General features: G+C 61.7%; 2 protein-coding genes across 22 annotated transcripts in view; both read right to left on the bottom strand.

The window, feature by feature from the left end:
* CACNA1G (calcium voltage-gated channel subunit alpha1 G) overlaps nt 1–15,752 on the bottom strand; it is a 61,414-nt gene extending 45,662 nt beyond the window's left edge. For all 19 annotated transcript variants that reach the window (XM_070060840.2, XM_070060846.2, XM_070060851.2 and 16 more), the window contains exons 1-8: nt 14,777–15,752; nt 7,979–8,091; nt 7,722–7,855; nt 7,259–7,356; nt 5,243–5,402; nt 4,813–5,113; nt 4,622–4,714; nt 344–1,130 (exon numbers count right to left, since the gene is read on the bottom strand). In XM_070060840.2, coding sequence (XP_069916941.2) covers nt 344–1,130; nt 4,622–4,714; nt 4,813–5,113; nt 5,243–5,402; nt 7,259–7,356; nt 7,722–7,855; nt 7,979–8,091; nt 14,777–15,017 — 1,927 coding nt within the window. In that variant the 5' untranslated portion in view covers nt 15,018–15,752. The remainder of the gene's footprint in view (nt 1–343; nt 1,131–4,621; nt 4,715–4,812; nt 5,114–5,242; nt 5,403–7,258; nt 7,357–7,721; nt 7,856–7,978; nt 8,092–14,776) is intronic.
* A 4,238-nt stretch (nt 15,753–19,990) lies between these two features.
* SPATA20 (spermatogenesis associated 20) lies at nt 19,991–27,153 on the bottom strand. Of its 3 annotated transcripts, none has more exons than XM_089318405.1 (17): nt 26,992–27,065; nt 26,422–26,486; nt 25,886–26,065; nt 25,714–25,778; nt 25,419–25,573; nt 25,201–25,344; nt 24,906–25,107; nt 24,407–24,537; nt 24,219–24,323; nt 23,985–24,059; nt 23,686–23,895; nt 23,401–23,593; nt 22,926–23,094; nt 22,499–22,710; nt 21,342–21,541; nt 20,507–20,587; nt 19,991–20,355 (listed from the first exon to the last, which is right to left on the bottom strand). In XM_089318405.1, the coding sequence occupies exons 3-17, from the start codon at nt 26,008–26,010 to the stop codon at nt 20,185–20,187; spliced, it is 2,238 nt and encodes a 745-aa protein (XP_089174531.1). In that variant the 5' UTR covers nt 26,011–26,065; nt 26,422–26,486; nt 26,992–27,065; the 3' UTR covers nt 19,991–20,184. The 3 variants fall into 3 exon arrangements, with proteins under 3 accessions (XP_089174531.1, XP_051681506.2, XP_089174532.1); XM_089318406.1 differs by lacking the exons at nt 26,422–26,486; nt 26,992–27,065 and adding exons at nt 26,109–26,111; nt 26,195–26,400 and having other exon boundaries at nt 20,000–20,355; XM_051825546.3 differs by lacking the exon at nt 26,422–26,486 and having other exon boundaries at nt 26,992–27,153.
* Nucleotides 27,154–27,468: the final 315 nt, after the last annotated feature.

Here is a 27,468-nt window from a genome sequence, read left to right as displayed (position 1 = left end):
AGGAAGCGGTCACCCACTGTCCAGGGGATGCAGTGGGATTCTGCCTGCAAAGCCTGTAGCAGGTGCACAGCCACAGTAACAGTGAGCTCTTACTGCAAACAAAGAGCAGGTGCTCAGTGTACGACTGCTATCATTATGGCGATGCGGGGACCGAGGTCCCCGTTTTAACAGATGAGAAAATTAGGATTCAAAGAAGTAATGCAACTGATGGAAGGTGCCAAGGCCCCGAGAGGCAGAATGGGAATGAGCCCTGACCGCTCTGACTGCACACCCCCAGGGCTCTCTGTGACACCACCCAGCTCCCAGATGGGGACCCCAACATGGCCCCACCCCCAGTTCTCACCTGTACTCTGTGTCTCCAGCAGCTTGTGCATGGAGCTGTAGGGCCCAGGAGGGATGTTGAGGCTGGTGAGGGTGGGGGGCCCAGAGCTGGGGGCCACCTCTACTAGCGCCTTTTCCTTCAGCATCTCTGGCGGGGGGCTGGTGTGCACGGTGGGGTACACCTTCCCACTGCCCACAGTCCTGCCCGATGCCTCCGAGGGGGACCTGGGAGGGGGCGCCTGGCAGCGGACTGGTTCCAAGTGGCAGTCAGCATGGTAGAAGCTGTGCACAGACTCTGCACCCCCTGGCGCAGGACCCCCAGAGAGGGTGGGCGTCGAGGGTGCTGGCAGCATGAGCCGGCGGGACCCGTTGGCATCCCTGTCCTGGATCTCTGGACTGGCCCGGGGGGCCCTGAGTGTCCCATTGCCCAGGTGGTAGTGATGGTGATGGTGGTGGTGGTGGTGCACCAGGTGGTGGACAGACAGGCGGCGGTGGGAGCGAGAGCAGCTGCTGCTGGCCTGGGGCTCTTGGCTCCCAAGTGGAGCTGGACTGCTCAGCAGCCCCGCCCGCACGCCCACTGCCCGAGACACCTGCGCCAGCCTGCGGGCTGCTTTCCGGAGGATGTACACCAGGTACTTGAGCAGCTCCTCGTAGCAGCTGCCCGGCTCGGAGAAGCTGGCCAGGGTGCTGGCGTTGGACAGGAACCGCACCCGTTGCTCCCGCATCAGCTGGCTTTCCCGCTGCTTGGTCTCTGAGAACTGCGTGGCAATCACCACCAGGCACAGGTTGATCATGAAGAAGGAGCCCACCTGTAGGGGTGGGGACAGGAAGAGGAGATGTCCTGAAGAAATCGAATCAACGCCAGCTGCCGCATACAGGAAACGTGTGCCAAGCCTTGGGCTCGGTTATTTTCCCAGCATCATCTCACTGGATTCTCATGACAGTCAGGAGGTGACGCTATTAGAATCTCCATCTGAGAGGTGAAGAAGCTGAGGCTCAGAGAGAGGCCTAGGAAGCTGTCCAAAGTGACACAAGCAGATCACGGCTAAGACCTGGACAACTTCTATGAAATTCCAAGGAGCTGCTATTGACCATGATGTCATCCTGCAGGGCCACCCCCCAAGTTCCCTGCCCCAAAGCGTGGCCATCCAGAGGGACCCTAAGCTTCCCTCTCCAAGTCCCATGAAGAACAGCGGATGCTATGGAAATGAGTACAATACGGGGGAGATGGGGTTTTTGAGTTGGATCAAGCCTCTGAGATCTTGGCAAAAACACTGTCTCCAGACTCCTGCTTCCAGTCTCGATTCTGGCTGTGTGACCTTGGGTGAGAACCGGCTCCTCACCTAAACTTGTCCCTGTGCTGTCACCTGGTACTACACGGAGCCCGGACCCTACAGACTAGCCAAGGCTGCTACTCTGACCGGCCCACACTCCCTGGTCCCCAGCTCCATGCCTCAGTTTCCCTAAGACTCCGGGACAGACACTGCTTGGGCAACAATCCCAAATGAAGGAAATGAATATTTATGGTGACAAAGCAGATTTTTTTTTCTAGATCGTGTCCTAGTAATTATGATAATTAGCTTCACTAGTGTGATTCCAGAGAGCTGTTTGGGAAGATTTTTCCGGGGGTGTGTGGGAGGGTGGAAGCGGGGCCCCTTACCTCCCTGTCTGCTTCCGTCCCCCTCCCCCAAGCCCGGGAGAGCAGCGCGGTGAGAAAGTCGGCTTGCCTGCAGCACTGGCCTCGCCGCTCACCCCAGGCGGTGGTCAGCGATGGGAGAGGCCTCAGGCCAGGCTTCACCCCAGCCTGGTCACTCTCCCGCATCAGGGAAAATTACGAAAGCAGGACAGGGTGGCACTCCTTTCTCAGGGCTTAGCCTCTGTCTCTCTCACCAAAAAACTGCCTCATCCATCTCCACCTCTCTCCAGTGCTTATCCCAAGTCCTGCGAAGATTTAAATCTCTCAGTATCTGCCCCTCTGTCTGGCTCTATCATCAGCCTCTTGGTGACACAGGAAAAGGGCTGCACTCAGAGTTGGTAGCCTGGGACTGAATTCTCTCTTGGCCTGGTGACCACCCTCTGGAGCTTCAAGGTCACTCCCAGAAGATGGGGACCGTAATTCCTGCCCTGGGCACCTCACTGGGGCCAATGGGGATGAAGCAGGCAGTGGATGGCACAGCACACAGCAGCAGGACACCCCACCTGGCAAGTTTAACCCACAGCTTAGGCACAACACATGGAAGTGTTAGTTCCCTCATCTGTAAAGGGACCACGGAGAGAATTAATGCACTGACACATAAAAAGTGCTCCATAAATATCAGCTATGGGCTGGGCGTTGTGGTGCAGCAGGTGAAGCAGGGGCTGGAGACACCACATCCCATATCAGAACACTGGTTCGAGTCCCAGATCCTCCACTTCTGATCCAGCTTCCTGCTAACCTGCCTGGCAGGCAGCAAGTGTCGGCTAAAGTACTTAGGTTCCTGCCATCTGCCCAAATAGGACACCCAGATGAAGTTCTGGGCTCTTAGCTTTGGCCCGGCCCAGCCCTGGCTGTTGAGGGAATTTGGGGAGTGAACCAGTGGATGGAAGACCTCTCCCTCCGTCTATCTGCCTTACAAATAAAATGAAAAAATTTAAATAAGATACTAGGAATGGTAGTGGTTAAAACTATTAAATATTGCTGCTTCTGCCTCTTTCTTCTGCCTTCATAAAGTCTCAGAAATTCTGAGTGGGAAGGAACAAGAGCTCACGCAGCATTTCTCAACACTAATCAGAACTGGGGTGGGACGATACCGTTTGCAAACATTTCAGGGTATTTAGTATCGGTCCCCTCCCCTCAACAAAACGCCAATGGTGCCTTCCCTGCTGGGTCCTGGTGAAAAATGAACCACCTCCATTTGCAAATACCCCCTGGGACAGGCCATGGCACCTTGGGTTAAGTACCACCCATTGTACTGATGAATAAATAGAGGCTGGGGTGGGACTGGGGGCCTCCTGGTGAATGCTGACTCAAGGTCATTAGAACAGGAAGGGGCCTAAGGCGTAGCAGGTAAAAGCTGCCACCTGCAGCGCCAGCATCCCATATGGGCTCCGGTTGGAGTCCCATCTGCTCCACTTTCAATCCAGCTCCCTGCTAGTGTACCTGGGAAAGCAGTGGTAGATGGCCCAAGTGCCCAGGCCCCTGTACTCACATGAGAGACCCAGAAGAAGCTCCTGGCTCCTGGCTTCAGCTCAGCTCAGCTCTGGCCATTGTGACCATTTGGGGAGTGAATCAGTGGATGGAAGATCTCTCTCTCTCTCTCTCTCTCTCTTTTTTTTTTTTTTTTTTTTTTTTTTTTTTTTGTGGACAGGCAGAGTGGACAGTGAGAGAGAGAGACAGAGAGAAAGGTCTTCCTTTGCCTTTGGTTCACCCTCCAATGGCCGCTGCAGCTGGCGCGCTGTGGCTGGCGCACCGCGCTGATCCGATGGCAGGAGCCAGGTGCTTCTCCTGGTCTCCCATGGGGTGCAGGGCCCAAGGACTTGGGCCATCCTCCACTGCACTCCCGGGTCACAGCAGAGAGCTGGCCTGGAAGAGGGGCAACCGAGACAGAATCCGGCGCCCTGACCGGGACTAGAACCCGGTGTGCTGGCGCCACAAGGCAGAGGATTAACCTATTGAGCCACGGCACCGGCTCTCTGCCTTTCTGCAACTCTGCCTTTCAAATAAATAAAACTAAATCTTAAAAAAAAAAAAAAAAAAGTAGGAAGTGGTGGAGTCAGGCATTGACTTTGGAGCTCCTGACTCCTCACCTGGTGCCCTTCCTGCTACAGAGCCCTCTCTACAAGACCTGTCTGCGGGGCCGGCGCTGTGGTGTGGTGGGTAAGGCCGCCGCCTGCAGTGCCAGCATCCCATATGGGCTCCGGTTTGAGTCCCCATTGCTTCGCTTCCAATCCAGCTCTCTGCTATGCCCTGGGAAAGCAGTAGAAGATGGCCCAGGTTCTTGGGCTCCTGCACCTGTGTGGGAGACCCAGGGGAGGCTCCTGGCTCCTCACTTCAGATTGGCTCAACTCCAGATATTGCGGCCATTTTGGGAGTTAATTAGTGGATGGAAGACCTCTCTCTCTCTCTCTCTGCCTCTGCCTCTCAAATAAATACATAAATAAATAAATCTTTTTTTAAAAAAATTTTAAAGACCTGTCCTAGGAGCTGAGTGCTTTAGACTGAGCCAGCTTCCCCTCTCTGGCCAGCCCCAACCCAGCCTCTGGGCAGTTCCCAGGACCCCCTCCCTTCCCCCATTGCCACGGAGCCCTGAGGGTCACTCACGATGATGAGGAGGATGAAGTAGATGAAGTTGTAGAAGGAGTGGGCATCCATGACGAAGTACATGATGTCCACCCAGCCCTCCAGTGTGATGACCTGGGGAGGTTGAAGGGGCCAGGCAGTCTCCTCAGAAAGCCCCGGCCCCTGCGCCAACCCTGAAAGCCGCCCCTCAGCACCCCGGACCGCCGCCCCACCTGGAAGATGGCAATCCAGGCGTAGCCGATGTTGTCGAAGTTGATGGCGCCCTTGAAGGGGTTGTGCTCGCCCGCGGAGCAGTTGGTGTAGTACTGGTTCCAGTTGACGCAGGTGGTGTTGCTGGAACTGTTGTAGGCCTCGTAGTCCAGGCCGCAGGGCGGGCCGCCGCCGCCGTCCCCGCGGAGGGTGGGCACGCTCCGGCAGGAGCGCATGCCATTTTCGCGCGGCTGCGAGCAGATGAAGGGGCTCTCGTCCTCGTTCTCCGTCTGATAATAGCGCTCCAGGTCCACGCTTAGAGGGCTGCAGCGTCGGGGTGGGTGGGGGCACAGGTGAGACCCAGGCAAGGAGAGCCGGCCCACAGGGTGGGCAGGGCAGTCGCGCCAGGGTCAATGCCCCGCCCTGCCCTGCCCCGCCCCGCCCGCCACTCACAGGCTGAAATTCTCAGGCAGGAAGCATCGGTTCCGAAGCAGCCCCGCCCACAGCTGGACGCCCACGATGCCGAAGATGAAGAAGACGAAGAAGCAGAGCAGCAGGACGTTGCCCAGCATGGGCAGCGTGTCCAGCAGCAGGGTGACCAGGATGCGCATGCCTGTAGGGGCAGAAGCCACGCTGGGGATGCCAGGCCCGCTGGGCTGGGCCGGCTGCCACAGAGCTGGCAGCACTCCCAGAGGGGGCCGCCGGGGAATCGGGGTCTGAGAGTGCTAGGCTGGAGCCGGAGGGAAGACCAACAGACACCTCTAACTCCCCAGGCAGCCCTTGTCTGCTCTCCCTCTCCACCCACTCACGGTCATCAGTGCGGGCCATCCCCCGGCCCCCCCACCAGGTGACTGTGCTTGCCAAAGAATTCTCAAGCACCAAGTCCCACCTCGGGCTCCCGACAGTGCACAGTGTGGAAGGGAAGTCTGAGGCCCACAGAAGTGACATCACTCGCCCAGTGTCACAGAGCTGCTGAACGCGGGTGCCAGGACATAGATTCAGCCTTTGTGCTTTCCGAACCCCAAACACACCCTGCAGCTTCCTTCACTCACCAGACACGGCCACCTAACCTTTCCAGATCACCACGCCTGGGACCACTGGGGAAACCGAGGCACAGGACTCCAGAGGGGACATTAGCAGGCAAGAATTCCCCCTGGACAGGCCGCTGCCTGGCAGGGGCCGAGGTGCCCTGCACTGCACCATGGTTCTGAGTCCCCCGGCCCCGAGTCTGCTCCTGCTTGATCCGGATCCCCAGATCGGGACCGGAGGGGATGCAACACTGTCTTCTCAGGAATCCATCACTGAAGCACCCCCTCCCCAAAACCCCCAAGCCCCCTGTTAGGGAGCCCTCCCCCCCTCCAAGTCTCAGCCCCCAGGCCAGCAGGTCCTGCCAAGCAGAGAAGTCTCTGCTGGCTGTTTTCCACCCCCAGAGTGCCCCTGGTGACCCCCTGACCTTTGCAGGGCAGAAGCTTCTAGGGGGCAGCAGCTAATTAACCCTCTTGGCGACTGCAGCTGCCCTGGCCCCGCCCCTGCCTGCCCAGCCTTCTCACTCAGTCCTCCCCCCACATCCTTCAGCTCCTCTATGTTCCAACAGAGATCAATTCCTCAGGGTGCGCATTAAGGGAATTACACCGGTGGTTAGACAGAGGCCTATAAATCTGCCAGCCATCACCTGGGGCGGGAGAGGCCCTGCCCCTCTTCCTAAGCTCCCGTTACCACCAACACACCCCAGCCCCGAGAAGGATGCCCTCGGCAGCTCTGCCCTCCCAGAGGTAGCTACATCTCTCTCTCTCACACACACACACACACAGAGCAAAGGGGGCTGCGGTCACAGCCCAGCCCAGGGCCCCAGGAACCCTCACCCCCCACCGACTCCTGGAGCCGTGGTGGGGACCGACCTGCAGCATTTGTAGGTTGGGGAGTTACCAAGGGGGTCTGAGCAAAGGCGGGTGCAGGATGGGGCGGGAGCTGGGGCTGCCAGAGCTTGGCTGGCTCCAGAAACCACTGCGGTTTAATTTAGATAATGGTCCCGGCGGTGGCTGCAGTGGGTTGGGAGGGGTTGGGGTGGAGGAAGGGGACGCAGCTGGGAGGGCAAGGCTGTCGAGAGAAGTCGTGTTCAACATGGCTAGTGTGGTCTTGTGGAGGAGAAGCAGGCGGCTAAGCCGCCCCTCCGCCCGGCCTGCCAGCCTCTCGTCCGTCCCCAGCTGCCCCTGCTCTCCTGGGTGAGAGGTCACCTGGAAGTTCCTGGGACTCTGACCCAAAGCCAGACTAAAGCCAGGGGGTCTCTGCAAGTCACTCTCCCAGCTGCACGGCCAGGTGCAGGGGCGCAGACTGGCCCCCAGGGGGACCTTCTCTGCCAGGGTCTGCGAGTGGTCAGGTGAGGATGTGGCAGGAGGGTTGGGGTATGCCCTTTCCACATCTGCACTTGAGGGTTTTTGGCCAGGGGCCGGGGGCCGAGGGGTCACTCACTGGGCACCCGGTTAATGGCCCTGAGCGGTCGCAGCACGCGGACTGTCCTGACAGCCGAGAAGCTGACGTTCTGCAGGTCCAGCGAGTACTCCAGCATCCTGCAGGGAGGGGCCCAAAGGGAGGCCCTTTGAGTCTGAGGCCACCGCAGGGTCAGAGGTCAATGAGGACTCTGACCTGGGGCTCCTCCCTGTCCTCCATGGGGACTGAGGATCCAGTTCGGTCTGGGGCTGGGACCACCCCGCCTCCCCGCCCCAGCCAAGGACAGGCTCCCTCAAAGAAGGGAACAGAGCCAGGAGGAGGGTCCTGGAATTCAGGGGACAGGCTGGGGTGATGCAAGCGGACAGCCAGGGAGAAGGCAGAGCTGTGACTTGACTGGGAGGAGGGGCTACGGCCTAGAACTCTGGCCCAGGGAATGGACTGCTCTGACCCACTGTACTCCCCTACCCCTAGCCCAGGCTCTCACCCCGCGATGACGATGAAGAAGTCAAGCCGATTCCAAGTGTCTCCCAGGTAACACTTTTTCCCGAAGATGCCCAAAGCCACCATCTTCACCACCATCTCCACCGCGAAGAAGGCAAAGATGAAGTCATCAAAAGCCTGACGTGGGGACAAGAGGCTGCTGAAACCGGGGAGGGGGAGTGCCCTGCCCCCACTCCAGCCCCAACTACCCTCCCACCATGGCTCCTTGCAGAGTAGTCAGGGCCCCCAGCACACACTCACCTGCAGGATCCGGCAGCGCTGGGAGTCACAGGCGATGTCCTCGCACGGCCGGAACATGCCGAGGGTCACACAGTTGAGTAGGATGACCAACATGCTTATTCGCTCGAACCAGGTATGGCACCGTCAAGGAAAAGGCTGGCCATGGCCGTCCCCCGGGCCCTACCCTAGGCTCCCATGAGCCAGGTGTGATGCGAGGGCCCTGGCCTACCCAGCAGCCCAGCCCAGCCGCCCTTCCCCCCAACCTCCCAGCACCAGACCTGGTCCCACCTTGATCACCCCACTTCTCTGGACCCAGCTTCCTCATCTGCAAAGCAGGAGAAGCCACAAATACCTTGACTATTTGCACAAGCCATGTTGGGAATAAAATCAATGGTGCTTGTGGAAATGCCAGACACCATGAGTTTGGGGCTGAATCTGAATCTTCTCTCCCTACCTCGCGGGATGGATGTGAGAAGCAAATGAGATGATGTATGCGAATGTGTTACACAAACCCGGAGTCGGATTATGCCTTCCTTACAGTTTCCCAAGCACTTTCACACAATGCCACAGTTGATGCTCACAACAGCCCCGTGAAGACTCCACAGTCGGTCGTTTGATTTCCTAGAACCCAAGGAAACTGAGGCCCACAGAGCCAAAGTCATGGGCTGAAGGTCACTCGCAAAGCCAGGACAAGACCGAGGTTTCTAAGCTCCTGGTCTATGACGCGTTCCTCTGCACCCTGGAGCTGCTGAGGCAGGCAACAAAGGGGCTGTCAGGACTGCCCGGGGCCTGGGCAGAGCAACACGAGGGGACGCACAGCTACAGTCCCCCTTGCCACAATAGGGAGCATGGGGGCTTTCTCCCCTGCCCATCTCCTGACCTCCCAAGGCCCTCAGATGGCCTCCAGACACAGTCGTGTGTTTCAGCATGAAGGACCTGCTGCACACCAGGCACCATGCTGGGCAGCATGGACACACGCCGTGCACGCAGGCCATGCTGCTGTCACATTTCCCAAAACAGCGAAGGGGAGAGGGACGTTCTTCCTGAACTCCGAGTCCTCCCACATAGCAGCCATCTATCAAGGGATTCACTTCCCTTGATAGCAGCGTAAGACACAAAATGGCCTTTGGATTGTAGAATGCTCCAGGCACTGGACTCTTGGATAAATGACCAAGTGTCCTGTTTTGCTCATGGAAAACATGATAGGGTGGGGAAGAGCAAAGAGGTCACAAACCAGTAGAAAGCAGGGGGTTGGGAGGAGGAGACCACGTAGGGGATGGAGGTGAGAGGGTGTCTTGGTAGCCCCCAGCACCACCCACCAGGCGACACCTGAGGGGCTGGATACGGAATCTTCCCGTCACCACCTACTTCTGCAACAACAGGGCTTTGGCCTGGTGTGAAAAGACTAGCAGGAATGTTCAGGGACCCAAGGACCTTCCTCCAAGCTGCTCTAAGCCAGCCCCATCTCTATCCTCAATCTCAAACCTTGCCCTGTCCCCAGAAACCCACACCTGCCCGATCCCCTTGTAGCTCTTCCACCCTCTCTCCGTGGTCCTTGCATCCCTGCCCGCCACCTGCCTGCCCACGACCCTAGCAATCCCGAGGCCATAGACTACAAGGGCCTAGGGGGTAAGAAGCAGGAGGGGGAAGCAGAGGAGTGCTTCTTCCTGAGTGCAGCTCCAGGATGGGGTCAGCCAGGGGTCACCCAGGAGAAAGGGGAGGACACAGTCACCCTCAAGAACCTGTCTGCTCTCCCCCACCTAGCCCCCTCCTCTCCTCTGCAGGGAAAGGGCCCACATGAGCAAGCAAGTCTATGTGGGTTGCTCTCCTTCGAGGAGGGACTCCTGGGACTGTCTGGGCCCCTCTCCCAGAGGTGACTCCACCATGGCACGGTCCTGTGCACTTGTCAAGACTCCCTGGCAGAGCTGTGGGCTCCTGGCAGGCAGGGGCACTCGGATCCAGCTTGATACCCCGTGCACTGTCGTGGTGTAGTGCCTGGCAGCTTGCAGATGATCAATACTTGGGAGGAATGAATGGATAGGTCACTCTCCCTGCCCAGATGTGTCTCATTCATGTTTTCCTGCCTTGTTTCCCTCTACAGTGTTGAAGTGACTGTATCTGGCGTGGTGGGGGGGACAGTGACCCCATAGAGGAGCTAGCACCTCTCTGTCCTCTCTTTATACATGTTCCTACAAGGGTGTGCTCCAAATAACCCCAAGCCCCCATGCGCAGCTCTTAATCATGGGAACCCCTTCTCCAGGACCCCCTTGGCAATCAGCCTTCTCCCAGGTACAGCAGGCCTGCTCTCCACGTCTCTCTTTCTGCTATAGGTAAGCTTATATGGATAAGGAAGAGACCAAGGCACAACAAAAATTGGGGACAACCTGAATAGAGGAAGAATGAATGGGGGGGGGGTCTTTCACCCTTCTCAAGGTAGGGCTCATTTCCTTGGAAACATGGCAGGATGTCACCGTGTGATGTTCTTCTGTTGCCGTAACAACAGGAGGATGTGTCACCAGGTGGTGTGGATTTGTTACCATGGTAATTAAAGAGACCCCCTCACACACACATACACACATGATTTCTCCTTACCCAGGCTGCTGTCTTGTCCTCATGCAGGGAAACGGAAGCGGGGAGACCCACAGGTTATCAGGTTGGGGGGAAACCATGTGACAGATCCCCATGGTAACCGAGGGAACGGGGGACAGTGGTTGCCATAGTGACTATGAGAGACCTGTGCAGTCACATGTCTGCTGTTGCTATGGTGACTGTCCAGGCTGGAGTGGATCCCAAAGGGTGGGGGCAGGAGAGGGGAGGATCTTTCTTCTCCCCACAACCCACCATCAAAAGCAGAGAAAAAGGAAGTGGAAGGGAGGAATCCCACTCCCACCCCTCCTCCTTTTCTCCCTCCAGGGAGAGAAAACTAGCACGTTATCTCCACAAATGCCTTCTCTCTGGGGGCCTGATCTAGATGGAGCCCTTGCCCAGCCTGGCAGCTGGAAGGGTGAGGGAGGTGGGGAGAGGGGGAAGCAGGCTGGGGCACCCTCTGGGGCACAGGGGTTCCAGGCAAGAGCTGAGAAGGGAAGCAGGCCCCCAGCTGCCTCATTCCCTCCTAGGAGTCAGGAAATCTGAGAGCGAGGAGGGTTGGGGAGAAAGCAGGCCTAGACCCAGGAATCCCGGCCTTCCAGTTAGAGCTGGAGAGGTGATTTGGGGGCAGGTCCTTGCCACACACATCCCCACAGGGAGACTGGTGCCCACCGATTCGGGATTTGGTGCTCGCCAGGGCAGGAGGAAAGGAGGGGGTGGAGGAGAGGGGGATTCCCCAAGCTGAGCCCCACTCTTAGAGGCCTGCTTGCCCGAATGCCCCGGGTCCTGCCAGCTCCAGTGTGGGGGTGTGGGCAGAGAGGTTGCCAGCTGAACTGGAAACTGAAGCTGGCAAAAAGGCAGCCGGCCCCACCCAGAACCAGAGACCCGAGACACAGAGACAAGGAGAGACGGCCTGCTGGAATCTTAGGGAGGGGAAATAGGCCAGAAATCTGATTCCAACGTCTGTGATTCTGTGTGTGTGTGTGTGCGCGCGCGCGCATGTCTGCGCGTGTGAGCAGTTGTGTCTGTCGCCACCCTGGCTGAGGCAGGGAGGGCGGGGTGAGGGCTGGGGCGGGAGCAGCCTGGGTGGAGGGGGGTGTGGGGTGGGGTAGTCCCCGGAATGGCTCCAACTGGCAGTACTCTGGGGCAGGGGAGTCCCCCACCAGTGCGGCGGGGGAGTGAGTGGGGAGGAGCGTGTGTGCTACCCACAAGGAAGGAGGGCCTGGGGTAGAGGGGGCGCCCTGCCACTCGCCCCGGCCCTTCTCCCCAGACTGCCCTCTGGAGAGCCCCGGGTGTAGAAATGGGAGGACACAAGAACCCTCCCCCATTTCCTGAGGACCAACATGGAGAATTCTCCCCGGGGAAGAGAAACAGGCAGACTTGGGACACTGGGACGGTGGCAGAGAAGGCTCCAGAAATTGCTGGTGCCCCTTGCCTCGGAGCGGCGCACACTGAGACACACACAGTGACGCACAGGCGCACACTCGCACTCACTTCTGGAAGCCATTAGGGCTCCTACCGCCCAGGCCTCCCCCTTCTCCTCCTCTCCCCACCCTGGCAGGCTCCCCTCTCCCCTCTGGCCCCCAGTCCACTCCTCTCTCTCTCTCTCTCTCTCTCTCAGCATCCCAAATGCCAGCCTGTGATTTCCAAATGAGAAAAAGCTGCGCTGGGCTCTGAGCTTGGAGAAACTCCTACACAAACTTCCAGATGTGACACAACCGCCGAGAGGGAATGCTCAGGATCTCCTTCCGGGAGGGGCCGCCCCTCCCTCGCACTGGGAGAACCTCTCACTCGCTGGAGAGGCCAGCTCACTCCCTGCTAACCTGGGGGTGCTGTCTGCCTCTGGGATGCTGTCTGCCAGTACCCCTGCTCCTCCGAGGGCCAAACACTCACTGTGCTGTGTATCTGCCTTCCTTCTGCATCCACCCATCCTCTCAACACACACCAGACACACACACACACCACACACACACACACACACACACACACACCATTTCCTACCTGGTCTACATCTCCTCTCTAGGAAACCTGGTCTCCCAAAGAGGCTGCAACAAGAAGGGGTCAAGAAGAATATGCTTAAGCAGCTTCAGCTGGGGAGGGGGGATGTTGGGGAACGTCCTTGTGTCCCCCAGGACCAGAGGGAGCTTTGTGGAGCCAATGGAGGCTTCACAGACACCAAAAAGAGAAAGAAGAGGTACTGAGGCCCTGGAGGCCGTCCCCAGCCCCTCGGGCAGTGAAAAGGGTCTCCCTGGGTCCTGGGTAGGAGGGGGACACGGCTCAGGCAGTCTCCTCACCAAGAAAGTCTTCTCAATCCATCCGCAGTCACCCCAGGCTAGGTGCTTGTCCCCATTCCCCAGCAGGGAGACCTGCTTCACGGCCCCAAGGTGAGCTCGGGCCCCTGCCTCTCCTCCCTTGTTGCAAGCCTGGCTATTTGCCCCCTCCTGGAACGCCCCAAGCACCTGGAGATAAGGGACCCCTGAGAAGGAGGAGATGGACAGGTGCTTTTCTCCGTTTGTGGAAGGGTGGGTGGTTTGTGACAGAGAAGAGGGGTGCCCAGAGCCCATCCTTCTCAGCCACCTTCTTGCCTCACCTCCATCTCTGCCGGAGAGCAAGGGGCCTGGGAGGGGGGCTCAGAGCTCACGATGACCTATCCACCAGCACCACAGATCGAAGGCCCCCATCTCTCTCTCTCTCTCTCTCTCTCTCTCTCTCTCTCTCTCTCTCTCTCCCTCTGACTGAAAGGAGGATGGGGCAGGGGACCAGCCGAGGGTGTGAAGAAGGGAGCTTCCCAAAGACCCACGGGTGTGGAGGTTGGGGGTGGGGGACCCAGGCTCACATCCTGCTTTGCGCACTAGAGGCAGCAGAGCTGCAGAGTGAGGGAGGCACCAAGCTCCCCCCCTCCAAGGCAGAGTCCCAGCTGGGCTCTAAGGGTCTTACAGGGAGACCTAGGGGCTCCCACCCTGAGCCCCAAAGAACCTCTGAACTGGAAGGAGGGACCAGGGAAAGCCGTGGTGACCTGAGATGGCAGCGCCACTGGCCACCTCCGGCCACCTTTTCCCAGCTCTGTGGCAGGACTCACCCTGGGAGCGGGGCATTAGTCAAGCAGCACTCTAGGCTATAGGTTGAGAGGGAGGGGACCCCCCCACACACACACCACCACTCCAGGCCAGGCAGAGGGCAAGAGGCAGTGCTGAACCCATCTCCTCGGAATTGAGGCTTGCATGGCCCAAATCCTTCCAGGGAGGAGACATCAGGGTGGTGGACATGCTCACAGCCTCCCCATGCCCCCCGATACTCTCCCAGGGCTGCGGTCTCCTTCCCCCACTCTGCTACTAGCCAGGGCACTCTATCCGTGGAACGGGAGGGATAACTTGGACCTGCTGACACCCATCCCCCACTTGCCGAAGCTCTTGTGGCTGTCTTTCCCTCCACAAGAAAAAAAAAAAAAACGGGCAGAAACTCGCCAACCCAACCTTAAGCACCCCGCTGGAACCAGGCATTGTGGTGGAGGGAGGCACTGCCGGCGCTGGGCGCAGGCTGAAAGGGGCTGCGCTCCAGCTCCGGGGTAGACGGCTCCCCATCCACCACATCTTGTTCTCATTCTGCGCCCCTGACATCAGCCGCCGCCGGAATCTCCTTGTTGTGCCTCCAACCCGCGGGGTGAAGGAGGGGTGGGGGGATAGGACCTGGTCCCCGCCCCCCCAACAAATCCCTCTGGGTCAGTAAAAGGCTCAGCCTCAAGGACCAGGTCTGGGGAATCGCACCCTAGAATCCGCCGCAAACTTTGGGGCGGGGGCAGGAGGGAAACCCTGAAGATTGCGGCGCCCCCTCCTCCGTCCCCGCAGCTTCCTCCCCACCCCACCCCCCCAAACTCGGAAACCAGACCCTGCACGCGAACCGGCGGTGGGCGGAGGAGATCTCCCCGGCTCCCGAAGCTGCCCACATGTGGAGGAGGACGACCCTCCCCTGCCCACATGTGGAGGGCATCCAGCGGCAGATCCGTGGGGCACGTCTCCCCTCTCTCGCTGGCCTGAATCCCAGTTCCCCGAGGAGGACCGAGGTGTGCGATCGGAGCCGGCGCTCGCCCGGGATACCGACACGACCCGCTCGCGCCCCCGCTCCCACCCCGACGCCCCCTCCCCTCCCGAGCACGCTCACCCCTCCAACTCACCCGGCTTTGGGTCCGCCCCCTTGCGGACCCCCTCGCCCGGCCGTTGTGCCCCGAAGGATATGGGTTACAGACCGTGCGGAGACACCAGCTCCGCGGGCGGCTGTCCTGGTTCAAGTAGAAGAAAACCACCGGGGCCAGCGCCGGGTACGGCAGTCCCTCCGCCTCGGAGTCCACGCTGCCCGGGTCCTTTTCCGCCGACCCCGGCCCCGGCCGGCCCCCGGCCCCCGACAGGTCGTTGAGCCGCAAGAAGCTCCGGGACTGTCCCGACTCCTCGGCGCCCGCTCCATCCTCCTCCTCGTCCATCCTCCGGCCAGCCGGGGCCCCGGGCGGCCCGGAGAGGGGCGAGCGGCGCCCCTCGGAGGAGGTGCCCTCACGCAACCGGAGGGCCCCGGCGGGGGCGCATGTGGGGGGCTCTAGGGCACGAGCTGAGCCCCCGGGAAGGCCAGTTCAGCCCAGCTCCCCCTGCCCGCAGGGGCATACTGCCCGCGGGGCTCTGGGTCGCAGAGAAGCCCCTCCAGGCCCCCTGGGCCAGCCGGCAGGCTCCCCCTCACTTTGTTCCGGCTTCTTCGCTTCGCGCCCAGGCTCCGGCGGCCCGGTTCCGCGATACCTTCCGCGAAGAAGCCCCGAGAGCCAGGGAGAGAAACGGGGTACCCGATGGGGGGCAGAGGGGGTCCGGGGAGGGGCGCCCCCTCTTCCCGCAGAGCAGCTGGAGCAGGATCTAAGGGGTCAGCATCGCCCCGGCTCCGCGCCAGCGGCCGCGGGGGGAGGGGAAGAGGGCTCTCCTTGGGGGTGGGTTTGGAGGGGGCGGGGGGCGGCTCCTGCCTCCGCCCCGCGGCGGGCTCACGGTCCGGGAGGGGCGGGGAGACGGTGGGGGGCCGTCCCGGGCGGGGGTGGAGGCGGAGAGGCCGCCGCCGCCGCAGCCGCCGCGGTGGCTGCCGCTGCCGTAGCTGTCGCCGGCGCCACTGCCTCCTCCTCCGGCCGAGACGCGGAGCGAGCGAGCGAAAGCGGCGGCGAGGAGCCCGGCGCACACCACAGCTGGATCCCTCACTCCAACTTCAAGCCTCGGCCCCGCCTCCCCAGCCAGCCTCGCAGCCAATCGCCGTGAGGCGCCGGCCCCGAGCCGCGAGCCCATTGGCCAGTCTCCGTGGCAGAGCGGGCGGGGGCGCCCGCGGAGAGAACCACAGCTGGAATCCGGTTCCCACCCCAAATCCCAGGACCGCCCCTCTCCCCTCCCCTAGCCCCTGGGTCCGCTCCGGAAGGCTGGAGCCAATCAGGCAGCTGCATAGACCGAACCCACTTTCCTATTGGCCGCCGGGGTCTTCGGGACTCCCCCGGAGGGAGCCCCGGGGAATCGGAGTGTTTGGCGCGGGGTCCTGGGGTAGCGCCACAGGCCCCGGGCATCCTTTGTCCCCGACCCCAGAACTGGGTCGCAGCCGGAGGGCGGAGCTTGGTTCTGGGCGGGCCGGGAGCGGAAGGGAGGCAGGACGCACGGGGGCGAGGGGTGTGACCAGAGGCCCAGCGCGAAATCCCCGGGTCTCCACTTGGAGTTGAGCCCGGTAGCCGGACAGGGGATGGGGAGGAGTGGGGCAGGACGTCCTGGGTGCGGCGCTTCGGGCTGGGTCTGGGGATCGGGAAGGGGGCGCTGGTCTTGGGGAAACAGAGTCAGGGAAAGGCAGAGGTAGGCACAGTCTGGGCGTGGCTTTCACTTCTGAGACTGACCTTGACCCTCAGGCCCTGACCTCCGTCCGTGGAGGTTCTTTGAAGGCTATGAACTCCACACGAGACTTGGTGCGCGAACACGCGGCCCCAGGCAGGTCGCGCCCCAGAGCCTGGATCCCCAGCAGCTGCGGCGCAGAGCGGGGGTCCCCTGCCAAGCGACCTCCGCCAGCCTTGAGGTGTGGGAAGGGGCGAAGCCAAGCACCTGGCTCGGCCCTACCGACTCCCAACCTACGAGCCCCGGCCGGCCCGCCCACGCTGTGCCTCAGTTCCTCCCCGCCTTAGGGACGCAATTCGCGGGACAGGAGCTTCGTGGGGCTGCTCCCGCGCACCCCACCGAGCGCGGGTGCTTGCTCCGCAGGTGCATGGGAAGACCTCGGCCCGCCTCGCCTCCCGGAGTTCTGGGGCTCGACTCCCGCACGTCCGCGGGGCTACCGCAGGAGGCAACAGACACCTCCGCGGAGGTGCTGGGGCCAGGGGGAAGGAGCCGTTGAGGATCCCACGCCTTGAGCACTGCCCCGATGTTGCGGGAGGTCGACGCGGTGGCTCCCAGCCTGTCGGTCAGTCCCGCCTGGAGACCGCGGGGCGTCTACGCCATTGCGGAGAGGCCGGGGGAATGGACGTGATGACCTCGGGCACCCGTGGGACCTCCGGAGCTCCCTCGCTGTCCCAAGGTTGTACCACCCGCGCTGTTTCCGCGCGCCTCCCGCCGCAGCGTGGTGGTGGTGGGGGAGCCTGTCGGCTCGCGCCTAGGCGGTTTGCGGGGGCGGCGGCGAGGGGTGGGGAGCGCAGAGCGGCTGCCGCGCTGTCGCCTCCCTGGTTGCCCTTTCGCCGAATCCGGGCACCGAGTTGTGCAAATGAGGCCGGGCTCATTTGCATTTCATGCTAATAAGCAGATCCCCTAAGTGCCTTTCTGTCTTCTGGCGGGAGTCTCTGCTCTCATTCCGGCAGTGCAGGGCAGTGCAGGGCGCCGATCTTGAACTCGGGGCTGGCTTCCGGGGGACAGGGGGGCGATTTACGGCCCTGGCCCTGGGTCTGACACTTTCTTCGCTCCCGCAGGGCCGCAGGCGGCCAGGTCGCCCTGCCCTTGCGACCGGGGTCGAGGAGCTCCTGGCCTGAGGATGTAGGAACTATCGGCACCCACGGTTTGCAGAGGGGGAAACGAGGCCAGAGAAGCTTGCCCCGCCCAGCCGTCAGGTTCCCTGATGTTCAGGAGGCCCCACACCCTCAGTGTCATCCGGACCACCCCTGGTCTCTGGGCTGAGCTCGGGCTGGCACATGCCTATCCGTGTACCTGAGCACCAGGAGACCCGGATACTCATCCATTCTGGGATGCCCAGAGTTAGCCTGAGGGCACGCAGGGCAGAAGGAAAGCATCCTGACCCCTCCCCTGCTAAGACAAAGGGAGAATTGAAACCAGCTTTAACCCCAGCCCTCAACATTTTGAGCTGGGGCTTTGCCTCCTCTCCAGCAGGTGTTCTGGTGCCTATCAGATGCCAAGGCAGTAAACCAGACAGGCTGGGATTCTGTATTTGTGGGTGCAGTAAGAAAGTCACCGTGTCCCCTTCTAGCCTCTAGGGCATGAGCTGCTTGTCCATTTTGCTCCCTGGGCCTAGTCTCATGTTTGGCACATAGTAGGTGTTTAATACATCTTTGTTAGATGAAAGAATACCCCCAGGTGGGGAGGGGGAGGACACGGTCAAAAAATTCCTCTTTAGGCCTGTTTTGCAACACAGGAGTCGGGCCCCCAAGACGTGCGGCCCCTCAGTGCCCACCTGTGGCACTCTTCCATCAGTGGTGGCTTCTACAGACATCTTCTCCGTCGGCCACCTCCGCAGCCTGGGGGGGGGGTAGGAGGCCCCCATTCTTCAGACAGGGGAGATGGAAATTACCTAAGGGACTGCCCCACCCATGAGGCCTCTGCGGTGACCTGGCCCACAGCTGCGGCTGTGGAACGGGGAGTTCGCTCAGGATCGGCCGGTGCAGGGGACGCAATGCTGCAGGGCTCCCGGTTTTAAAATCCTGCATCTTAACAAGACTGAGGCTCGGCCTTGCCCTCTTTAGAAACTCAAGCACTCCCTGGAGGACCAGCCCTCTACAGTCCTAACTGCTTTCTCTGAACCCATTATAGAATCCCATTGCCACATACCAGAAGCAGAGACGCAGAGCGAAAGGAAGCCAGTAGAAAAGGCACAGCCACCAAACGCAGCCTCCTTCTCAGCGGTGCCCGCACCCCCTGGGGAAGAGGACCCCTGCGTGGTTTTTATTGTACCCAAGGGAGGAACAGGTGTGCTGAGGGGGTCTCGGGCCAGTCGCACACCCACTCGGGGCCTGGACTATCCCACCCTGGGTGAGGGTGAGCTTCATTCATGAGGGTCAACAGGGACACCAGTAACAAGAAGGCCTTACAAACTGCCCACACTGTTCCAAAGCCAGGGCTAGGGCTGCCAAGAAGGCCACCTGTGCTTCTCACACTGCCCCCTGCCCTCCCTTCCATCCCCCCTCCCAGGCCAGGCTCCACTTGTCCGGCCTCTGACTTCCTGGCAAGGCTGAGTGGGCTCCAGCTAGCAAGGGGCCAGCTGACCTCGTTGGCCGGAGCTCTAATCCCCTCCAGATGGGCCGGTGGCTCACGCCGAGGGCCAGCTGCCCAGACAGAGCTGACTCTGGTCCCAGTGACCATGTGTGACTGTGTGTGACCATGCACAGGGAACGACACTGTCCAGTCTCCTGACTCCTTCCTGCCCCACTCTTTCCCACTGCGGCCATCCCCAGACGAGCAGTGGCCCTCGGGCCTCCGATTCTAGCAGCCTCTGCAGGCCCTCTGTGTTGTTTGGCTTGGGAGCCACGAGGATGCCCTGGCTCAGCAGGCCTGGGAAGGCCTCTGGGAGGGTTCTTCCTCCCCTCCCAGGCAGCCGTCAGCTCCATCACACTACACCTGCCCTTCCCACAGCGTGCGTCCCAGTCTCCTCCCCCTGGTGGAAGCCGGAGGAGATGTATCTGAAGCTTGCAAAGACGCGTGTGCCAAGGACGGGACTTCCCATCATGGAGGGGGCAGGAGGGGGTCACAGGGGGGCACCTTACTTTCTCTGCATTAGCAAGGACTCAGATAAATTTGGAGGAGGACTTCCAGCCCAACAGATGCTCCAAATGAAAGACGTCTCTTTCCCCAGACCAGCTTGTGTAAAAGCAAGGGGGATGGACAATATGACCTACTGCACAGAAGCCTTGCTAAGGCAACTCCCACAATGCCCCAGGCTATGTGCAAATGTCACCTCTGTGAAAAAAATAAAAGCATCTCCTGCCCCTTCCCCAGCTCCAAGTGAGGCACAATGGGGAGGGGAGGGCAGGCCCCCTTCCTGACCCTTCCTGGTTGTCTACTTGGTTTGGGGCCCGACCTCAGCTTCATTCAGGCCACAGTGGCCATGTACCCAAGGGCAGGTCTGCCCCGTGACTTCTGGAGGGTGAAAGAGGAATGGGAGAAGGCAGGGGGGTCAGCTGGGGGCACCCGGAGGGAGGGGCCCTGGGCCACTGGTTCCCAGGCTGGAGTGAGGCCGAGGCCCTGAGGTTACCGCGGGACGCTGTTAGGTTTATTCCAGGGGGAATGGGTGCCCATCAGGGGGCAGCGAGAATGGCGCAGGTCACCTGAAGGCAGAGTGCTCAGGGTAGCCACAGGTTCTGCAGGGCCCGGCAGGGCCCGGGTCTCTGGTCAGCGGGGAGCTCCGCCTTCCACCCCAGTCCAAGGGGGCCGGCGCAATCACTGATGTAGCAGCTTCCGTAGCTCACAGGGCTCGGTGATGGGCATGGAGCAGGCCTGGTTCTCACACACGTAGGCCGTGGCCCGGTCCTCTAGCCGCCGCAGGGTACTCAGGAAGGGCAGCTGGCGGGACAGAAAGCTCGAGGGGTCCCCGTCGGCCAGAATCAGCACCTGGGGTGGAAGAAAGGCATGACAGGTCCCTGCAGGGGGGCACTGGGACCTGGCCGGGCCTCCCAGGAGGGGACCTCTCCCCAGCCTTAGATGCTGGGAGCTGAGGAGGGGCCAGGGCAGAGGGTGGAGCCAGGCTCATGGGGACAGGTACCTTGTTGGGGATGTAGATGGAGTGGACGCACTGCAACAGAGCCTTGGTGTCCTTGGCCTGTGGGTCTCCACAGATCACGATCTGGTGGGGGTAGCAAGGTCACTCCAGTGTCAGGTTGTGGCAGGGACTAGCCCCAGACCCACCAGGGCTCTCCCCCTCCTCCCTCCGTCCACCCTACTTCCCTAAGAAGGAATGAGGGACTCCTCTCTGCTGCCAGGAGACCACTTCAGATGAAGGCTTAGCCAAAAGACTCACACACACATGCACATACACACGCAACATCCCACAGAGGTATCAACGTGGGGAGACACATGCCCAGAAAATCTGATACCCTGGAAGACATATCACACAGAGACCCATCCACAGGGAGGCCGAGCAGTCACACACACACACACACACACACATGCTCGCACAGAGGCAAACACCTACAAGCACTAAACACAAACACATACACACACACACACATATACACACACACAGGCCAACCTGCAGACAGGCAAACACCCACATCAGCACACGCCCACAAAAGCAGGTGCTCAGACACACCCTACGATGGTGCACCCAGACGCACACACAAAGCAACAGCACACACAGGGGACTGCAGTGACAACACTGATACGCAGAACCTTCTGCCCCCATGCTCTGACAGCCCCAGTGATGGGCATTCACATGGGCACCTGTCTGGGCAGGGGCATGTCCACACACACACACACACAGACACATCCAGTGCACAAAGCAGAGACCCACCTCACACAGAGATCTGAGCTCTAGGGAGCCCCGCCCCATTCTTGTCCCCCACGACAGCCCTAGCTCCCCTCCTCCCCAGGGCCCCCACCTGCTTCAGCGTCTGCTGGTGGGCTGAGAGGGCACGGACCATCTCCGGCAAGGCTACGGGGACACGGCGCATGCGCTCAGAGAAGGCGGTCAACAGACACACGCATTTGTCCATCCAGTCCTTGTGGCCCGTGAAGCCGTGCAGCCGAAGCAGGTTGTGGGCCGACACGGAGTTGGCACTGGGCTCTGCGCCATCCTGGTCTGCAGGGGGTTGGGGGAGGCAAGGGAAGGTCACTGGGTCCCAGGGCTCTGCCCTAGGGCTGTTTAGGGCCCCAGGGCATGTCCCCCCTCCTCCCCAGTCTGAGATGCTAGCTCCCGAAGGGGCATCCTCCACTGCACTTGCCCCAGGCTACTCTCACCGCCAGTGCGGCCACAGTGGCACCGCACTTCACCTCCCCCCACTCCACTCCTCCTTGCCCTGGCCACTGCAACTCCCTCCTCACACGGGGCCCTCTGTGCAGGCTGCCTCACACACACTGTCCCCTCTGCCTGGACTCTCTCCATCCCGTCTGTGACCACGTGGCCCTCTGGCCCTCCAGGCCTGGTTCATGACACCGCTCACCATTTAATCTGATCGGCTCCCGGCCAAATGGGCCCTGGCTGTAACCTTGCAATATCATCACTAACATTCAGTGAGCACCTCCTATGTTCTAAACCCTGCGGGTGCCACACCCGTGCTTTGGGAAGCTACGATGTGAACGGAGAGAGATGAGCCAGCAGGGTGAGGCAGGAAGACACATGGGGGAGGGCTCAGTTCTGTGTGGTGTGCATACTTGCCCCTTATTACTGATTATTACTCGTCTCCCCTACACACAGCAAGCTCTCCAAGGCAGGGACTGGGGCAGCCTTGTTCAATGCAGGCCCCTACGAGTACCAGTTCCCATGCAAAGTGCGTGCACAGAACAGCTGGCTGATCTCTATACCAAGCCTGGCAGGTATTACCACTGTTAGGTCCACGTTGCCCATTAAGAGACTGAGGCTTAGAAATGCCAGCCCAAAGCGCCATGGTTGGTCAGCAAGGAGCAGGGCTGTGAAGCCACAGGGGCCCCACCCATGCCGGCTCCCCACTGACTGCCATACCCCACTTTTGCCACCATGGAGATAAGCCAAGCCCCACCAGGTCCAGGAGCCCAGGCCTGCCCTGCACCTGCCACTGACCATCCTTCAGACGCAGGGGCAACCCGGCCCCCAGCTCGGCCTCACTGCAGAAGTAGCCGCCGCCCTGGGTGTCCCAGAAGAGTCTGTCCTGGGTGTCCTGCAGCCGCAGAGCCCACTCGAGCCACGAGCTTTCCTGCGAGGCCTCGTAGAGGTCCAGCAGACCCCGCACCACGAAGGCATAGTCCTCCAGGAAGCCCCAGCAGGGGGGGGTGCTGGGGAGGAAGGGGACAGGTCCAGGAGAGAGGGGCCCTTTCAATGCATCCTCCAGGTAACTGTCAATCCACCTGCTCGGGTTCTGCCAGCCCATTTCCCGGATGAGCCAACAGGCCCAGCAAGGCTCAGTGCTCAGAGTGCATGGAGCACAGCCAGGGTTGGAGTTCACCCGGAAGGGAGGAGGGAGCTCCCGCTTGGTCTGCCCCGCCCCCACCTGTGCTCCACGGCACCCCCAGAGCCAGCGTAGCAGGTCCGCTTCAGGCGGCCACTGGCCACGTCAAACATGTGCCGCTTCAGGAACTTGGCGCCACTGGTGGCGTGGTTGATGAGCCTGTCCATGCCCAGCACAGCTCCGGTCACTGCATAGCCAGACACCATCAGGCCTGGAGGGTGGAGACACAAGGGCAGGTGAGATGGGGGCTGGGGGCCTCCAGGTACAGCTGGCCACCCCACCCCTGGAGCCCCAAGGCCTCTCGGGAGCAATGGGGTGAGCGTGGGCTCCAGCAGTGGGCAGGGCTGGGTTCCGAGCCCCTGCACATGGCCCTGGGTGAGTCACCCAAACTCTCTACAAGATGCACCTTGCTCATCTGTAGGTCAAGGGTGACAGCTCTAACAGAGGAAGGGGAGCAAGGCCTGGCACACGGAGGGGACGTGGGGAAGGGGTCAGCGCCCGGCCCCAGCCACCCCACCATTCCACGCGGCCAGCATCTTGCTGTCCAGGTGCGGCTTGGGCCGATGTTTCCGCGCCTGGAAGAGCTTCTCCAAGCCCGCGCTGAGCAGGCTCCGCACGGCGTCCACGTCCAGGCCGAAGCGGGCAGCGGTCAGCTCCAGCGAATAGCGGACGGTCAGCACGTTCTGGCCCTGCAGCTCCCCACTGGGGTCCTAAGGACAACAGCCCTGGAGGGATGAGAAGGAGCCCGGCCCTGGCGGGGAGCAGCAGGCTCCCCCCTCCCCGCCCCCGCCCCCACCCTCACCTGGCTCGGGCTGATGTTGCCAGCCTCCGTGAGGCCGTAGTGCTTCATGAGGAGCTGGCCAGACGTGAGTGGCTCCGTGGCGCCCTGCACGGGCTCTGGGAGCAGCTGTTGCACCTCCTTGACCGTCCACACGTAGAAGGCGCCTTCCTTGGGCCGCATGCCCCGCTCTGGGGGCGAGTCGGCGTCCTCGGCGCTATAGAAGCCTCCAGACTGTAGGGAGGGGAGAGTCGGCTAGCCCCAGCCCCGAGGGTGGTGGGGGACCCCCGGCCCCTCCACACCCGGCCTCAGGGGACACACACCCGGTGGCTCAAGCTCCGAGACACGTACTGCAGGATGCCTTTGGCAACATCCGAGTAGAACTCCTCGCCAGAAATCTGAGTGGCAGAAGGGGGGCTCTGAGCAGAGGTCCCCAGTGGGTGGGGGAGGGAAGCTGGGGCAGTGGGTGTCTGGGTTGAGGTTAAGGGGTGGCCAGAAGGCCCCAGCAAGTGAGCTGAGCTCCAGTGCCTGTGCTGTGGGCTGGGGTCAGGGCTCACCTGGAAGGCCTGTGAGTAGGCCACCGCGAGCTGTGCCTGGTCGTACAGCATCTTCTCGAAGTGAGGGATGTGCCACTGGCGGTCCGTGGAGTAGCGGTGGAAACCCTGTGCCGGGGGGGACACGGGGCTGGAGGCTGGTCCCAGCCTTGGCCCCATTGCCATCCCGGGGGCGGCCAGCCCCTGCTCACCTGCCCCACGTGGTCCCGGATGCCCCCATTGGCCATCATTTTCAGGGTGTGCAAGGCCATCTGCTGGGCCCGAGAGCCGTCCTGGGTTAGACGGTGGCTGAGCCAGTAGGAGAACAGGAAGTTCAGGATCACTGCGGGGTGAGAGGACGGGGTGAAGGGGGGCAACTATCAGGGTAGGCTAGGAGTTCACTCTACAGGCGGTCTTTGGAGAGGCTGGGGGTCTGCAGGTCACCAGCAAACCCACAGGACACAAGGTCACTGTCCAAGCCAAAAGGTCAGATCACCATCTGCGTGCAGTACACCAGAAGGGCATGAGCCAGGCAGGGATCACAGACCAGCTTAGGGTCAGAAGGTCACTATGAAGGTCAGACTCAGAGCCTGTTCACCAGATACAGACAGGCTAAGGAGCAGGGAGGTCACCTGCCAATCACGACAGGAGGTCAGGGATGAAGCCCAGGCTGGGGTTACGGTGGGCATGGGTGGGGGTCTGGGCAGTGACCTGGTGTGGGAAACTTGGGGGCCTCTGCGAATCCACCGTACTCCTCGTCATAGCCCTCGTCCAGCTGCTGGAAGCAGCGGCTGTTCATGGTGGCGGCCGAGGGCGGCAGCTGGCGGTCACCTGTGCTGATCTCGGACCGGGCCAACAGGGCCGTGGTGACCCGCTGGCTGTTCTCTAGCAGGCTGTTCTGGTTCTGTTTCCACTATAGGCGGGGGGGGGGGGGGGGGAGGGGCCACATTGGGAGGTTGCCCCAGGCTGAGGCACCGGCCCCCAACTCCTGCCCACGGACACTCACTTGATCCCGGATTCTTAGCAACACCGTGCGGAAGCCCACGCGGGTCAGGCCGTCCTCCGGGGGGAAGTAGGTGCCCCCCACAAAGGGCTGCAAGTTGGGAGTCAGCCACACGTTCATGGGCCAGCCCCCGCCACTGCTGGTGGCCTGGCAGGGAGAGAGGGCAGGCATGAGGGGCGCGGTGCCAGCACGCACCCCGGCTCGGAGGCAAGACGGCTCACCTGCACGAACGTCATGTACACCTTGTCCACATCCGGCCGCTCCTCCCGGTCCACCTTGACACTGACAAAGTCCTCACTGAGCAGGCGGCCGATCTCCTCATTCTGGAACGACTCCTCCTCCATCATGTGGCACCAGTGGCAGGTGGAGTACCCCACTGCAAGGGGAGGGGCCGCGGTTTTGGGGGCCATGATGGGGCCAGGGGCCTGACCTGCACTTTCGCAGCCACCCTTAGTCCCACCCATTGCCACAGCCGGGTGGGGGTGGCCCACTCCAGGGAAGGGGGAGGGGTGTTACCTGAGAGGAAGATGGGCTTGTTTTCCTTCCTGGCCTTGTCGAAGGCTTCCTGTCCCCAGGGGTACCTAGGCCCAGGGCAGGGTGGGGCATCACTGAGCAAGCAGCCTGGTGGCCCAGGAAGGTTGCAGGACCCCAGCTGCTGGGGGGGGGGGGCAGGGGGAGGCGCGCTCACCAGTCCACGGGGTTGTAGGCATGTTGGAGGAGGTACGGTGACTTCTCATTGATCAGGCGGTTGGGTACCCTCTGGGGCGCAGATGGGGTACTACTGGGCCGGCTTCCTTTCCCTCCAGCAGGCATGGGCACGGAACTACTGACCGATGCACTTCGGTCCTTGTCCCGGGAGGAGCTACCCCTGGCGTGGGCAGGTGGGTCACGCAGGCGAGGGCCCCCCGCACCTGCTCCCAGGTCCACCCCAGAGCCCACCGCCCTCCTCCCAGCCCTCGGCGGCCCTCGTGGGATGCCGGCTCCCGGCCCAGCCCACCTTTCTGAGCCACGGGGGAGACTGTGGCCTTTGTGCTCCCCCTTGTGTTTGGGGGGGGGTGAGGACAGGTGGCTCATTGGGGGCTCCCTGCCAGGTTCGTCTCCCCCAGACTTTCGGACCCGGCGGTGGGAAGGATGACTGTGAGGTCGGGGGAGTCACAATGGACAGAATGCTCCTCGGAGCTCCATTCTCTCCCTGGAAGCGGCCCCTCCCCAGGGCGAACCCACCTGCAGTGGCTGGGTGCGTGGCCACTGGCAGTGCCTGGACTGGCCAGGAAGACTGGGGTCTAGGGCTGGACCAGGGAAAGACAGACACAGGGGACACCCTCACTCAATGCCTTCCCATGGGCATTTCTGGGGGGGGAGGCAGATCAGCAGCCTGGGGGACACCAGACCGCCAGCTCAGGGAGCCCAGCCGGGGAGGGTGAATGCGCTCTGGGGTGGATCTGAACTACGACAAATCTGTAGCAATGAAGGAACGTGACAGGACAGAAGTGCTGTTGGGGAAGGTCCTTTGGCCAGCCCAGGAGGGGCTCATGGAAGGCTTCCTGGAGGTGGCTTTGGAGCAGTCCCGCGGGGAACCAGCCCTGCAGGCTGAGGAGGGCGGGGAGACGGGCTTCCCCGAGGGGGGGGCCGGGTCGCGGAAGCAGATGGAGGGGCGTGGGGGTTTGACCAGGCATGCAGGGGCGGTGGGGGCAGCCCCTGGGGATCAGAGCCCAAGGGACGGCCACGGGGCCCCACTGCAGGCACAGGGCCTGCCGCCGCGGCCCGCTCGCTCGCTCGCCCGCCCTTCCGTACCTACGGCTCGCAGCGAGGCTCGGCCCGGCGCGGGGCAGCAGTTGGCCGCGGCCCACCCAGGCCCGCGCGCCCAGCATGTCTGCTCGGGGCCGTGGGCCCGGCCGCGGAGGACTGGAACCGAGGGCGTGAAGCTGCGAGGGGTGGGCGGGGCGCCGGCAGAGCCTCGGGCGGGTCCTAGCCCAGACGCCGCGCCGCGTGGGCGGTCTCCGAGCGCCGCCGGGTGGCCGAGCGCAGAATCGCAGGCCGGAGAGCCTGGGCTTGGGAGGACCTCCGTCTGCTCAAAATTGGGTTGGACTCGGCTTTCTCGTCCCCTGATGCGAGAACACAGGGTTATGAGTTGCTAGGGCCGTGGAATGTCTGAGGCTCAGCTTAATTCTGCCAACGAATAGGAAGCGAGGCCCAGCAGGTGCACCCATCTCAAGATCCCCCGCTGGAAGCCTTCCCTGAGTAATAGCGATGAGCTGACTCTGTGTCCCA

This window comes from Oryctolagus cuniculus, chromosome 17, assembly GCF_051225735.1.
Source record: "Oryctolagus cuniculus isolate XC-2025 breed Fujian yellow rabbit chromosome 17, ASM5122573v1, whole genome shotgun sequence".
NCBI classification, from domain to species: Eukaryota; Metazoa; Chordata; class Mammalia; order Lagomorpha; family Leporidae; genus Oryctolagus; species Oryctolagus cuniculus.
The sequence above is the reverse complement of the archived record's forward strand: the minus strand, read 5'-3'. Positions and strand labels throughout refer to the sequence as shown.